Below are 13575 nucleotides of genomic sequence, written 5' to 3'. Positions count from 1 at the left end.
TCACTCAGACCAGAAAGCTCACAGAGACTGTTGCCCCCCAGGAAACTCGGTGTGAGGGAGGGCTGAGTGCTCCTGGGGCAGGGCGTGAAACCCCCTGCTCTGTGGTTGGGGTTAGCTTGAGCTTCCAGAGTTGCTGAGCAAGGGCCACAAGTGTTCTCGTGGACCAGACATGGTCCACATGCGAGAGAGCTGGCCTGGGGTCAGCCTCATTGGGGTCTCTCCAGTGGGGTGGGCTGGAGCGTCTCAGGAAGAAGAGGAGGTGTCCCAGAGGTACCCAGAGCTGAAGAACAGGAGCAGAGCTTGTCACCCACCGTCTCCTTCCAGAGCACACTTGCTGTTGAGCAGCGAGGAAGATCTGGTGCCAGGCGAAGTCTGGGCACTCTTGGACAGGACCCTTTAATTACTGAATCGACCCTGTGTCTAGAGTGAGCTGGACGATTTCCGGCCCTGCCAAGTTTTCATTTAATGGAAGAGAAGAGTGTCTCCCACCGAATGAAACAATTGTGGAGGACAGTTCTGGTCACACCAGGATGGAACTTATTCAACAACCTGGTTTTAATGTGAATATTGATTCCATTAGCTTTTCCTTGTTATAATTCCTAGAAGCTGTGGTTGGCAGTTCTTTTCTTTTGTAACAAAAAATAAATTAATTACAAAATAACTAATAATTAATTTCTATCAGGTTGGAAACCCTCTGTATGAACCAAGTATCTTTTTAGTGAATTCTAGAAGTAATTATTTTTGTACAAAAATAGCAAATGTTAATTAACTAGGTCAGGTATAACAAATTAGCTTGAGACAAGGTGAGAAACTGCTAGTTTAAACACTCTCTTCCATTTCTCTTGAAAATGATGGAATGCACATGGTGATAAAAAAGAGAAGTGATGATTGCAGGGGGCAGGGCGTGAAGACAGAGAAACTACTAATTGAAAACTTGGGAGAGGAAAAAGTTTCATGTAAAAATTACCTGAAAATATTCCTTTGAAGAATATCTATTTGCTTTCCTCCTACTTTGTCAGCCTCCTCTGCTGGTTCTTACCCATCTCTCTAATTTCTTAGCTTTGCACGAGACTCTTCTCTTTTCTCTCTACCAATCCATTCCTTTGGTAATCTCCTCCCATTTCATGGATGTAGATACCATTTCTACTCTAACTTCCGAATCGCTCCAGCACCAGCCTCTTCCCTGAATTCTGATCTCCAGCTGTTTATGCAGCACTGCCGCTGGCTGTCAGTCTAAAAGGCGCCCGTAACTCACCCTGTCCAAAGCTGAGGGCTGACCTCCCTTGCCCAGTCCGGCTCCCCCTATAGTCTTCCCAGCTCACTTCACCAAATCCATCTTTTGAGCCGTTCTCTCCCAAATCCTTGTTGTCATCCTTGGCTCTCTTTCTCTTCCACCCTCCATCTATCGGCCAGTCCTGTCAGCCCAGCCTTCAAAAACTAACAGATTCTGAACATTTCTCATCACCTCCTCTGCTTCCACCCTGGCCTTTGCCACTCTCATCATTTGCCACTTGGATTGTTGCGTTAGCCTCCTAATTATTTTCCCTGTTTCCAACGCCCCATATAAGATAATCCTTGTGGTTGTTCAGTCGCTAAGTCGACTCCGACCCTTTGTGACCCCTTATGACCCCATGGACGGCAGCACGCCAGGCTTCCTTGTCCTGCACTATCTCCTGGAGTTTGCTCAGATTCATGTACATTGACTTGATGATGCCATCCAATCATCTCATCCTCTGTTGCCCCCTTCTCCTCCTGCCTTCAATCTTTCCCAGCATCAGGGTATTTAATGAGTTGGCTCTTTGTATCAGGAGGTAAAAGTATTGGACCTTCAGCTTCTGCAGGCATGAGTCCTTCTAATGAATATTCAGGGTTGTTTAAGGTTTATCTCCTTGCAGTCCAACGGACTCTCAAGAGTCTTCTTCAACCCCACAGTTTGAAATCATCAATTCTTCAGTGCTCAGCTTTCTTTACAGTCCAACTCTCACATCTGGGCGTGACTACTGGAAAAACCATAGCTTTGACTATATGGACCTTTGTCGGCAAAGTGATGTCTCTGCTGTTTAAAACGCTGTCTTTGTTTGGTAATCCTGGTAAAACACAAATGAGATCGCACTGCTCCTCTGCTCAAAAGCTTCCAAAGTCAGTTAAAAGCCCGGATCCTCACAGTGGCCCATGAGACCGCGCATATCACACCTCCCGCCACCACCAGTCACTCACACAGTGCCCTGACATCGTTGCAGTGGCCTCTGCACTGGCAGTTTATCCCCCATCTGCAAGGCTGGCATGCTGGCCTCCTTCTTGTCCTCACTGAGACTTCCCTTTCTCAGCATGGATAGCCTTCCCCAAACACCCTTTGCAACCATCCACTCCCCACACCCACACTCCTCACCCCTCGTTGCTCTTGCTTGTTTTCTTGTTCTCTAAAATACTTATCGCCATGTAATGTCCTATAAATATTAACCTACCTTACCTATTTTCTGTCTTCTCAAACTCATGAGACTGTAAGCTCCGTGAGGACAGCAATGTTTCATTTACTGCTAAAGTCCATGAACTATACCTAGTACAGTACACAGTAGATGTTCCAGAAATACTGGTCATAGGAATGAATGAAAGAATAGCTGTCCATGAGAAAGATCATAAAAAATAAGCTGAAATCTTTGTGTTTCTTTGTTTGTGTTTCTTCTTCTCAGAGATAGCTGACCTATTTGGATCCTGGGGAAAAGGTGAACTGGGTCCAGCCTGTGAGCTAACGTTTCTGTGCGTGCACCACAGGGGGTCCATGTCACTTCCCCATTGACTCCTCAGATTCCCTGCTCTCTGAAACCACCAGAGCAGACAGACCGCATTTATGTTCTTTGCTTCCTGTCTGCCAATCCTCTTATCCATCCAGCATCCATTCAGTGTTCATTAGAGTCAAATGCTCGTGAATTTCGTCCTAGACATACCCTCTTAGTTTCACTTTGGGCTACTAAAATTCAAGGACAACATGATTGCAGGCTGTGTATTTGTGATGAATATTTGTTGTGTATGTGTAATTGAATAGTACATAAATAACTGGATATTCTATCTTGGATAATGGCAAATTTCAACTCAACAGTTATTCACTGAACCTTTACTATGGACCAGACACAGTGCTAGAAACTATTTGATAGTAAACAAGATAATGTTCTTCAACCTAACATATCCGTTATATGTATACAATTGATAATATCATTAATGTATAAGATGTCTTTTAGTTGAAAATACTGTAGAGGTTAGAGTTGTTTCTGTATTTCAAATAAAAACAAAAAAAATGCACGTTCTAAGACTCTTTTATTGTTTGAGAATTCAAGTAATAAAGAGGAGTGAACCATAGATCACAATGAAAAATTTTCTTTTGACATGAAATAACTGACATCTAGGAAATGAAAAAACACAATAATATTAATAAAAATGGATTTAAGAGCACTTAATGTTAATCATTGCCTAAAAAACTTGAAATGTCCCCAAATTCTACAGTTCATATATGAAATAAGTATGAGATGTTTTCTTAAATTTGACAACACACTAAAATCATGCATGTTATTTTCAATAATGAATGTGAGACAGGAACTTTTAAAATGTAAAAGAAAAAACCCCAACAATGTTTGATCAATTATGCTGGAGAAAACACTCATTTTACCCATAGAAAATGTTGTTACAGTTATACTACTACCTCACCCACTGGAATGGCTATAATCAAATTCAGACAATAGTCAGTGTTGGCTTAGGATGCGGAGAACTTGGAACCCTCGTACATGGGAATACGAGATGGTGCAGCCACCGAGATGCACAGTTTGGCGCTAAAATTAAACAGAGTTACATATGACCTATGAATTCTCAGCAAGAGAAATGAGAATATAACATCCATACAAAAACTTGCAGGAGTGTTTATAGCAGCAGTGTTCATGAAAGCCAAAAAGTGGAACAACACAAATGTTCATCAGCTGATGGATGGGTAAACAAAATGTGGCCTAGCCTTACGGTGAAATATTATGTGGCAACAAAAGGAGTGAAGTTCTGATATATGCTGATCATGGATGAGTACTGAAAATGTTAGGCTAAGTGAAAGAAATCACTCATGAAAAGACCACGTAGTGCATGATTCCATTTACATGAAAAGTCCAGAAAGATGCAAGTCCATACAGATAGAAAGAAGCTTAGTGGTTGTGTGGGGCTGAAGGGATTAAAAGGAAAGAGCAGTGACTGCTAAGCATATAGCATTCTTTCTGGGGTGATAAAATTTTTCTAAAACTGATTGTGCAACTCTGAATTTACTAAAACACACTGAACTGTACGGTTTAGGTGGGTGAGGTGTATGAGTTACATCTCAATGCAACTGCTAAAAAGAAAAGTCATTCCAAAGAAACTGTCAAGAGTATGCAGCCAAAACACATGGGGGAAAAGTACTGCAAAGGTATTTTAGGAAGTTAATAAAAATATGTGATTTTTCTGGATTTGGTGGTGCGTGTGAAACTTGTCAAGTTTTAGAAATTTGTATTGAAGTTTGTTTCCATTCTAAACAGGCCTTCATTCTTGTACCAAGAAAAAAGAAAGAAAGAAAAAATATACAATCTGATACTTCAAACCGGTCTTCAGAAATAGTGGGGATTAACTGTATGCATGAATCATGCATGAGAGAATTTCAATTTCCTTTTCATTTCTTCTTTTGGCCTCCAGTACCTCATGCCTGGCCTGTTATCTTTTCTCTTTGCACAATACACCGCGGGGCTCATGGGCAGAGCTGGTGGAGGAAGACAACATGGGGTAACGGCAGAGCAGCCCCCGCTGCTTTCCTGCTGCTCCCTGGCTGGATGCCTCCTTCTACTTTTACAAGGTGGATGTTTGTGTATTCTGACAATGAACTTGAGCACCACTGTGAAACTCTGAGCTGGGTGCCTGGGATCTCTCGGGGCTAGAGTAGTGAAAATGGGAATTCATACTTTATTTCCAGTCTTTCAAGAAGCCTAACAAAACATTTACACACAAAATACAGTCTGGCAAAATGAGATGTCAACCTTTTCTTGATTTGCTTTGGAATTTATCAACTCAGAAGTGGCAACACTGGCTAATTTGTGCTGATCAGAATCTCCAGCCATTATGTCTTTGATCATTTAAGGTGGGAGAAACGAATGATTATTTAATAGAAGTGATCAGCTTTGTAAGTGAGATCTTAAAACATGTTGGATTCAGGGAGGAAAAAAGTTTCCTTTGTGATGACAATGTTTCTGTTGCTTAACTTTGGAAATACCTCTTTTAAAAAGTAATTTCATTAATTTATTTTTGGTATGCTGGGTCTTCACCGCTGCATGGACTTTGTTCTAGTTGCGGAGCAGGGTAGGGGGGTTGCTATTCTCTAGTTGTGGTGTGCGGGCTTCTTATTGTGCTGGGTTCTGCCTTTGCAGAGCAGTCCCCAGGGCGAACGGGCTTCAGTAGCTGCGGAGCGTGGGCTCAGTAGTTGTGGCTCCCCAGCTTTAGAGCACAGACTCAATAGCTAAGGCCCATGGGCTCAGTTGTTACGCAGCACGTGGGCTCTTCCTGGATCAGTCAAGCCCACATCTCCTGCATTGGCAGGTGGATTCTTTACCACTGAGCCACCAGAGATGCCCTGAAATGCCTCTTTAACACTTACCATGGACCAGGAACTTTACATAACTTGTCATGCTAATAACAATTCTTCATGTTATTATTACCCTCTTTCTATAATCGAGGAAACAGTCTCCGATTATGTGTGTCTATCCCCAGTTCCCTTAACTACTAAATTCCTGCAAATCTATGTCTGCTCTGCCTTTTCTATGAAGTTATGCCTGTGGTTTTACATTCAGCTCAAAATGCTGACTTTCTTCCATTTATGAGTGTTGGTTGATTTTCCAGGTAAAGGCCACTAGGTCAGTGTTCATGCCCAAGGTGGAAACTGCATTTCTTACTTGGTTTTACATCTGATTGCCAACAAAATCATCAGACCTCAAGGTTCAAGGAAGGTGGGAGTTTATTGAGAATAGGCACACAGGTACTGTCTCTGTGTCATTCTGTAAGAGGGGAGGATCCATAAGGGAGAAATACGACCAAGTAAGTAAAAGCGAAGTGAAAGTTGCTCAGTCGTGTCCAACTCTTTGCGACCCCATGGACTGTCCATGGAATTCTCCAGGCCAGAATACTGGAGTCGATAGCCCGTTCCCTTCTCCAGGGGATCTTCCCAACCCAGGGATCGAACCCAGGTCTCCCGCATTACAGGCAGAACCTACACATCTGATCAAACTTCTTCCCTGGCAGGGGAGCATGAACTAAGATCATTTTCAGACGCTGGAATGGATCTGTATAAATGCATGCACCCCCTCATTCTGGTTCCGCTGGTGAGTGCCACTGCTGACAGGTAGCTGTGGAAGGGGCGAGGCAAAGTAGGGGACGCAAGGGCCCCCTGCACCCTGACCTGGTGGGCGGGCTCCTCGGGCCACCAAAGAACCTGATCTTCCATGTCCGACTCACAGCTCGGCCACCTTAGTCATTCCCCTGTCTTTGCGCATCTTCTACCACCGGAGAAGCCAGACTTTAAAGCCCTAAGACTCTTACGGAGCACGGAGCCGCCGGCCGCGCGGGGTTCTTATTCAGGAGCCGAGCGCGGTCTTTGCAGGTAACAGACCTCGCAAAGGGGTTTAGGTCCGCCCCTCTCTTTCCCAGCGCGGGTCTCTGCCGCTCAAGGCTCGAGGGGAAGAGGAAGAGGGCCTCGGCCTGCGGCACTCCGGTAGGAAACTGCAGTTCAGGCCGGGATGCCCCGGGAGGCTCCCATTCGGGGCGGCACGGCCCGAGACCCGTCCTCCGTGGCCTGAGCGCGGGGTCCACCTCGAGGGACCGGACTCGGAAAGGGTTGGTGGGTCGCCGGCGAGCAACCCCCTACACTGACCCCCGAGGGCCCCCGCCCGGCAGCTCCGACCCAAGGGGGAGCGGGGCCGCGTCGGCGCTATCCCGGGGACCGCGCGAGACACCGCCCCCTTCGCGGCTCCCCTCACGGCGCCTCCTGACTGGAAACTCCGTCGGAAGCGCCGCTCGCTTTCCTCAGGGAGACGGCGAAGCAACAGGCAGGCTTCCGCTGGCGGCCGGCGACCGCGAGCGCCGCGCGGGACCCGGCCCGGCCCCCTCTCTTCCCGCTCCCGCTTTTCTCCCCCTTCCCCTCTTCTCTCCCCTTCTCTCCGAAAACTGCCCACCTCCCGGCACCCCTATCCCTTCCCGCCACCCGCCGGGCTGCCCCTCCACGGGCCCCGCCCACCTCCCCGCACCCAGCCCACCTCCCCGCACCCAGCCCACCTCCCCGCACCCAGCCCACCTCCCCGCACCCAGCCCACCTCCCCGCACCCAGCCCACCTCCCCGCACCCAGTCCCTTCCCGTCCTGCCCCACCCCCGCACTTCCCCGCCCCCGGCCTGCCCCGCCCCTTCCCGCGTCCTTGTGGGGCACGCCCCCACCACCCGCGCCCCTCCCACCGCCAGCCCCACCCCTCCCCACTATCTCCCCTCCCTCTCCTCCCCGGGGCCCCGCCCCCTCTCCCGCCCCTCCTCCTCCCCTTTCCTTCCCGGGGCCCCGCCCCCTCCCTGCTCGTCCCCTCCCTCTCCTCCCCCAGGGCTCCTCCCCCCCCCATTCCCCCGAGGACTCCTCCCCCTCTCCCGTCTCTCTCCCTCCCTTCCCCTCCCCCTTCCCCGGGCCCCGCCCCCGTCCTACTCTCCCTCCCATACCCCTCCCCCGAGGGCCCCGCCCCCTCCACGCTCGCCCCTCCCCCTCCCCCCCAGGGCTCCGCCCCTTCCCCGCCGTCCCCGTGCCGCTGACGGGCCGCAGCCTCCGCCAGGGAGCGCGCTCCTCGCCCGCAGCCCGCCGCCCGCCGGCGTCCCCGGAGCGCGACAAAGAGCGCGCCGGTCGCCCGCCCTCTCGCCGTGGCGCCCGAGGCTCCGGCGGCTCGGCGGGCGATGGGAGATGGAAGGAAGAGACGCCGCGGTGAGGCTCGATCCGGCGGGCGGGCGGGCGGCCGGCGGCCGTCGGGCCGGCGGTGCTTCGTGGCGGCTGGGTCCCGGGTCCCGGGAACGGCTTCCTTTCTGCCCCTCTTTGTGAGGGGCCAGGAGGCTCGCTTGCGGGGTGTAGGCTCGGAGGCTTCACGCCGAGCCCCGCTCTCCATCCTCGAGGCCGGGGCGGCACGGGAAGCGGGAGGAGCCGGTCGGCGGAGCGCCGGGCGCTCCAGCTCGCCTGGCTTGCGGGGAGCCCAGCCGCGATCGGCGCGGGACGGGGGCGGGTTCCGAGCCTCGGAAGGCGTCGCGGCCCTCAGGTTTTCCTTGCCTTTAACTTTGCCCGCGGGTTCATGCCGGGGGCTCCGGCAGATGATGCTGCGAGACGTGAAAAAACCGGGCGCCGCTCGGAGGACGTGGGTTTAGAGTGCTGTCGAGGGGCCTGGGGGGTAAATGTGTTGTCTGTTGGTCCGCCTTTCACGGACACGGGGGTTTCCAGGCCGGACTCACTCCTGAGTGGGTCCAGGCACTGGTGTAGGGAAGAGGAGGTCTGGAAAATGCCCCTCCTTGGGACGGATGCTGGCAGCACACGCTTCCATTCAAGAGCTGTACCTAGATACCTGCAAAAGATTTTGCAGAGCCCGGTAGCCGGGTGAGCGCGACTGGCTCTCTGCTGTCAGGGAGCTTGCTTTCTAGGACGGGAGGCTTGGGCGGAGATGTGAAGGAGGAAGCCAGAGGAAGGCTTGGTTCTGGGAGCCGAGTGCCTGGACGGCCTCTGCTGGCAGCTTTGGGTGGACCTTGAAGGGGAGGGTCGGGTGGGGGCGAAACGATGCTCCTCGCAGGAGAGCAAATGCGCTCTCTGGCTTCTTCCAAGAAATTACTTCACCATCTTTCCTTAGAGTATTAACAGATCAAGGGATATTCTTTTTAAAAGTCGTTGATTTCGTCCTCACAACACAATAAAGCAAAACCAGTGAACACCTTCCCAGACTATTTTTAGAAGCTCTGTCCTTCTATATCTTTCTATATCCACTTACGAATCATGTAAAAAATCTATGAGATTGTTTGTCAGATACTTCATTAATATACACTTCGTACTAAATAGAGCAGAGTGGGTTTGGTGAAAATTACTTAAGACACCTGGCTTGTAGATTTTGTCGCTGACACGGTGAGTTTCAGCCTCTGTCTAGGGCACATCGTTTAACCTCTGGAACTGAAATTTCCTCCTGTGTGGGATAAGAGGATTGGGTAGATAGATGCTTTCTCAGAGCCTTCCAGCCCCAGCATTTTATGGTTTCATGCCTAAACATGTACATGCATTCCTTATTCAGTGATGTACTCTCAGCTTCACCTCTGAACATCTCTCAGTTCTGTGAATCAACATTCATCCTGGTCATTAAATGGGGGAGATATTTTAAGGTGAAACTCCACAATTGAATGTTGTTTTTAAAAATGCAAGTGTAAGAAGCTTTATTTGCAATCTGAGTGAGTGCTGGCTTTATAAAAGGTTTTGTTGACACTGTTCATTTCATTAATGACCAAAGAATAATACATGCTTTGCTGTCTACGTTGTATTCAGTTCAGTTCAGTTCAGTCGCTCAGTTGTGTCCGACTCTTTGCGACCCCATGAATTGCAGCACGCCAGGCCTCTCTGTCCATCACCAACTCCCAGAGTTCATTCAAACTCACATCCATCGAGTCGGTGATGCCATCCAGCCATCTCATCCTCGGTCGTCCCCTTCTCCTCCTGCCCCTGATCCCTCCCAGCATCAGGGTCTTTTCCAATGAGTCAACTCTTTGCATGAGGTGACCAAAGTACTGAAGTTTCAGCCTCAGCATCAGTCCTTCCAATGAACACCCAGGACTGATCTCCTTTAGGATGGACTGGTTGGATCTCCTTGTAGTCCAAGGGACTCTCAAGAGTCTTCTCCAACACCACAGTTCAAAAGCATCAATTCTTCGGCGCTCAGCTTTCTTCACAGTTCAACTCTCACATCCGTACATGACTACTGGAAAAACCGTAGCCTTGACTACGTATTAAGAGGTTAAATTTTGCTTTTCATTAAATACCAGCTCTTATAAAAGTGAGATACCTTGGGAATTTGGAAATAAAAATAAGACAGTAAATTAGCTCGTTGAAAAAGAAAACTTCAGAGAAACCTTCCATCAATGGCTCTATTCACTTTCTAAAACCTTGGTATTTATCTGTTTGCTGACCGTGATGGAAAACATGAGTGGGATTTAGCCTGGCATTATATTTTAAAAAGTGTCCAAAGCATTATTCCTTTTAGAGTTGATTTCCCTGCCCCCCCACCCCCCTTTGGACATTCTGGAGTCATCTGACATCATTCATAAACTAAGACTCCAGTGGTAATGGATTAATCCCAGTCTTGGTTAAGAAGTGCCGAGGCAAAAACCGTGTGAATGTTAAAGTATGTATGTACTTTGGCCTCCAGGCTGGTTTGTTTGAGGTTTATCTGAGGTGATGTTGTCATTTGGCAATTCTGAAAAGATTATTTCTTTGGATTTGGGTTCGGTTAGCAGATGAGTTGGAGAAGGCAATGGCATCCCACTCCAGTACTCTTGCCTGGAAACTCCCATGGATGGAGGAGCCTGGTAGGCTGCAGTCCATGGATGGGGTCGCTAAGAGTCGGACACGACTGAGCGACTTCACTTTCACTTTTCACTTTCATGCATTGGAGAAGGAAATGGCAACCCACTCCAGTGTTCTTGCCTGGATAATCCCAGGGATGGCGGAGCCCAATGGGCTGCCGTCTGTGGGGTCGCACAGAGTTGGACACGACTGAAGCGACTTAGCAGCAGCAGCAGCAGGAGATGAGTAATGGATGGTAATCCTTCTCGATTTTTTAGAGATGAATTCAGACATGACTGAAGTTTAGACAGTCTGAGAAATAATCTAGTGATCAGGAGGTGACCAAAGCCCCCTCACCTGAACATGTGATTCAGGCTCATAGGCCTTGGGGTCCAGTCTCACGTCCCGTCGCTGCTGCTTCTGTGGTTCTCAGCATTTAGGACCCCCCTGTGCAGTCGTGGAAACCCACTCCAGTATTCTTGCCTGGAGAATCCCACGGACAGAGCAGTCTGGCGGGCTCCAGTGCATACAATCGCAAAGAGTTGGACACGACTGCCTCGACTTAGCAGGCATGTACCGCGTAGTTGGATCAGGCAGAGAGGCCCCTGGCTTCCCTTTGACGTAAGTGGAGGTGTTTCCACGTTGAGTACTGCCACTCAGCTCTTCTGGAGCTCTTTCACAGTTAAATCAGCTGAACCTCAGTGTCTCGTGGTGCACGGTCCAGATGAAATGGCCCAAAGCGTTTGTTCTTGGCGTCCCTGCCTGGACAGCTTGTGGTATTCTTTGCAGTTTCAGAGATTTGCTGGAAAGAATTTTAGCAGTAGCATTATTATTATTGTTTTTTGTGAGTGTGTGTCCCTTTGTACCTTTCCGTGTTTCTGAGTTACATGTCCATCTTCCAAAGACGTTTTTCACAGACTCCAGTTTAAATAGTGTTGGTTGTAGTGGTTGCAGCGGTACTGTGAACTGCTGTCACACTTTGCAGAAAGGGGTAGTGGGGAGACGGGAGAGGAAAGAGACTTCCATCATGTAGTGAAGTTGTTCTTAAGCTCGTTTACTGGATTCCCATGCCTCATTCGAAAATAAGGCGTTAACTCCCAACGCTAATAATGAATCTTTGCTTCTGCTATCTTATTTGTATAAAACAGCGAGTGTCCCTGCAATCCTTGTTTTCCACTGTGCCCAGAAGGTCAACTAACTGGGGCCCTGTTGGTGCCAGTGGATAGGATTTTGTTGACACTCCAGGACACAGAGGTGGCGGGGTGCCTTCCCTCTTGGGGACACCTGTGATGTAAGGAAGGGAGTTACCAGCTTCTCTCCCCTGCCTCTGTGGGAGCACCAGGCCCTGGCCGTGGCTGACCACTCATTTCTCCTGGCTTGTTTAACTGGGAACAGCCATCTGTTATTAATAGTTTGAAACTCGCTTTTCTCTGGTCACAGACCAGTAGATAAGTCAGAATAGTTTGTACATTTTGATGGACATTATGGGAAGTTTATCTTTGAGGTTAGGGTAAGTGGGAGAATGAACACTTTGACCTGAGCTGAAAGCTTTTTTCTTACATAGTAGTTTCAGGTAGGTTGTCTGAGAGGCAGCATTTTCCTTTAAGGTTCAAATGATGGCCTGACTTTTGGGAAAATGCTAATTTTATGTGATATTTTCAAGCATGATACATTGTTACAGTCACAGCTAATGTTTATTGAGATCTAGTCACTGTTTTAACACAGGTTACCTGGAGTCCCCATGGCAGCCCCATGTGGTCAGTAGTGTCTGCAGTCTGGAGAAGTTAAGTAACACAGCTCAGTAAGCGGCAGAACTGAGATTTAAACTTGGCAGTCGAGTGATCTTCACCACCACTCTGCTTCTATGTCCTCAAAGTTAGCACTGTGTGCTGTGGGACTTTGGCTCTCATATTCAGATTCTCTGGGTCTTGGAATCTGAAACTGGATGACTGATTTGTCAGCAAGCATTATTTTAGATGTCTATTGGCTTAAATAGTGGAAGCAGGATTGTTGTTTGGCTCAAGAGATGGAAATTGTATATTTTTCCTTCAAAAATACAGTGTCTAAAAGGATACTAAAGGGACTATGTAAGGAATTCCATATATTTATAAGTACTTAATTGGAATTCAAATAAAGCAGATTCACCGTTTAAAATTGAATGTAAAGCTCACTCATTTTGACTTACAGTTACGTCACACGATGGAAGTGACCTAGACTTTTCTATACGTTTGAATATCAGTATGCTTTTCCTTGTTTTTTTTTTGTTTTCTTCTAGGGAGCTGGGATTTAGGTTGTTGAGAGAGGGGTCTGAAACAATAGGAGGAGGGTGGGGGGCTGAGCCGAGGGCAGTCATAAGAAGGTCACGTGGCAGTTGCTCCCCGATTCTCTTGCCTTCTGTTCCCAGACCTCTGCTGAGAAAAAGCGACTTACAGAAATGAAGCAGGTTGGTTCTTCCTATGGCTCTTCAGTCTGTGGACAATGAAAGTGGAAACGTTTAAATAGACGGAGCTGTAGTTTCTTTTGCTTGGCCTTCACGTGACTACTGGTTAAGGACCAGTGGAACTGCTTTTCTCAGCGTATGATAACTTACAGGCTGTTTTGAATTTCATTTTTCAACAACTCTTACTTTCCAAGAAGTTGTTTGGTAAGCACAGTAGCATAATTGAGTCATAGGACTCTGGCGGAAGGGGAAATCTGGGCGTAGCAGTCGGCGGCACAGACAGTGTAATTGGATGATTGCTGCCTTTGTGATTATATTATTTTCTAGCAAAATTATATTGGGAAATGGCAGTAGGTTGTGTGATCTTCCAGAGCATGGTCTCTGACTGGACCTTCGTGCCTCTAAAAGGCACAAGTAGTGAGTGTTTGAAGAAGCAAGATGTGGGTCTGAAACTTCTCACTTGAATATCAAAGTTCCCTTTGGACAGATGTTTATGCTTTTCAGCTTCATTTCTTTGCTTCTTCTTCTTCTTTTTAA

At 48.2% G+C, this 13575-nt stretch overlaps 1 protein-coding gene across 3 annotated transcripts in view; it reads left to right on the top strand.

The window, feature by feature from the left end:
* Window positions 1–13575, top strand: part of PSD3 (pleckstrin and Sec7 domain containing 3) — a 489705-nt gene that overhangs the window by 64560 nt on the left and 411570 nt on the right. Inside the window, exon 1 of one of the 3 annotated variants that reach the window (XM_018041859.1) lies at window positions 7869–8000. The exons of the other annotated variants lie outside the window; for them this stretch is intronic. Within the exon in view, the coding sequence (XP_017897348.1) occupies window positions 7980–8000 (21 nt within the window). The 5' untranslated portion in view covers window positions 7869–7979. Of the gene's footprint in view, window positions 1–7868; window positions 8001–13575 lie in introns of those variants that run through there. 3 annotated transcript variants of the gene reach the window in all.

The sequence above is a fragment of the Capra hircus genome, chromosome 27, assembly GCF_001704415.2.
Source record: "Capra hircus breed San Clemente chromosome 27, ASM170441v1, whole genome shotgun sequence".
In the NCBI taxonomy this organism is placed as follows: domain Eukaryota; kingdom Metazoa; phylum Chordata; class Mammalia; order Artiodactyla; family Bovidae; genus Capra; species Capra hircus.
Note: the sequence above shows the minus strand (reverse complement) of the source record. Positions and strands in the feature narration are given on the sequence as shown.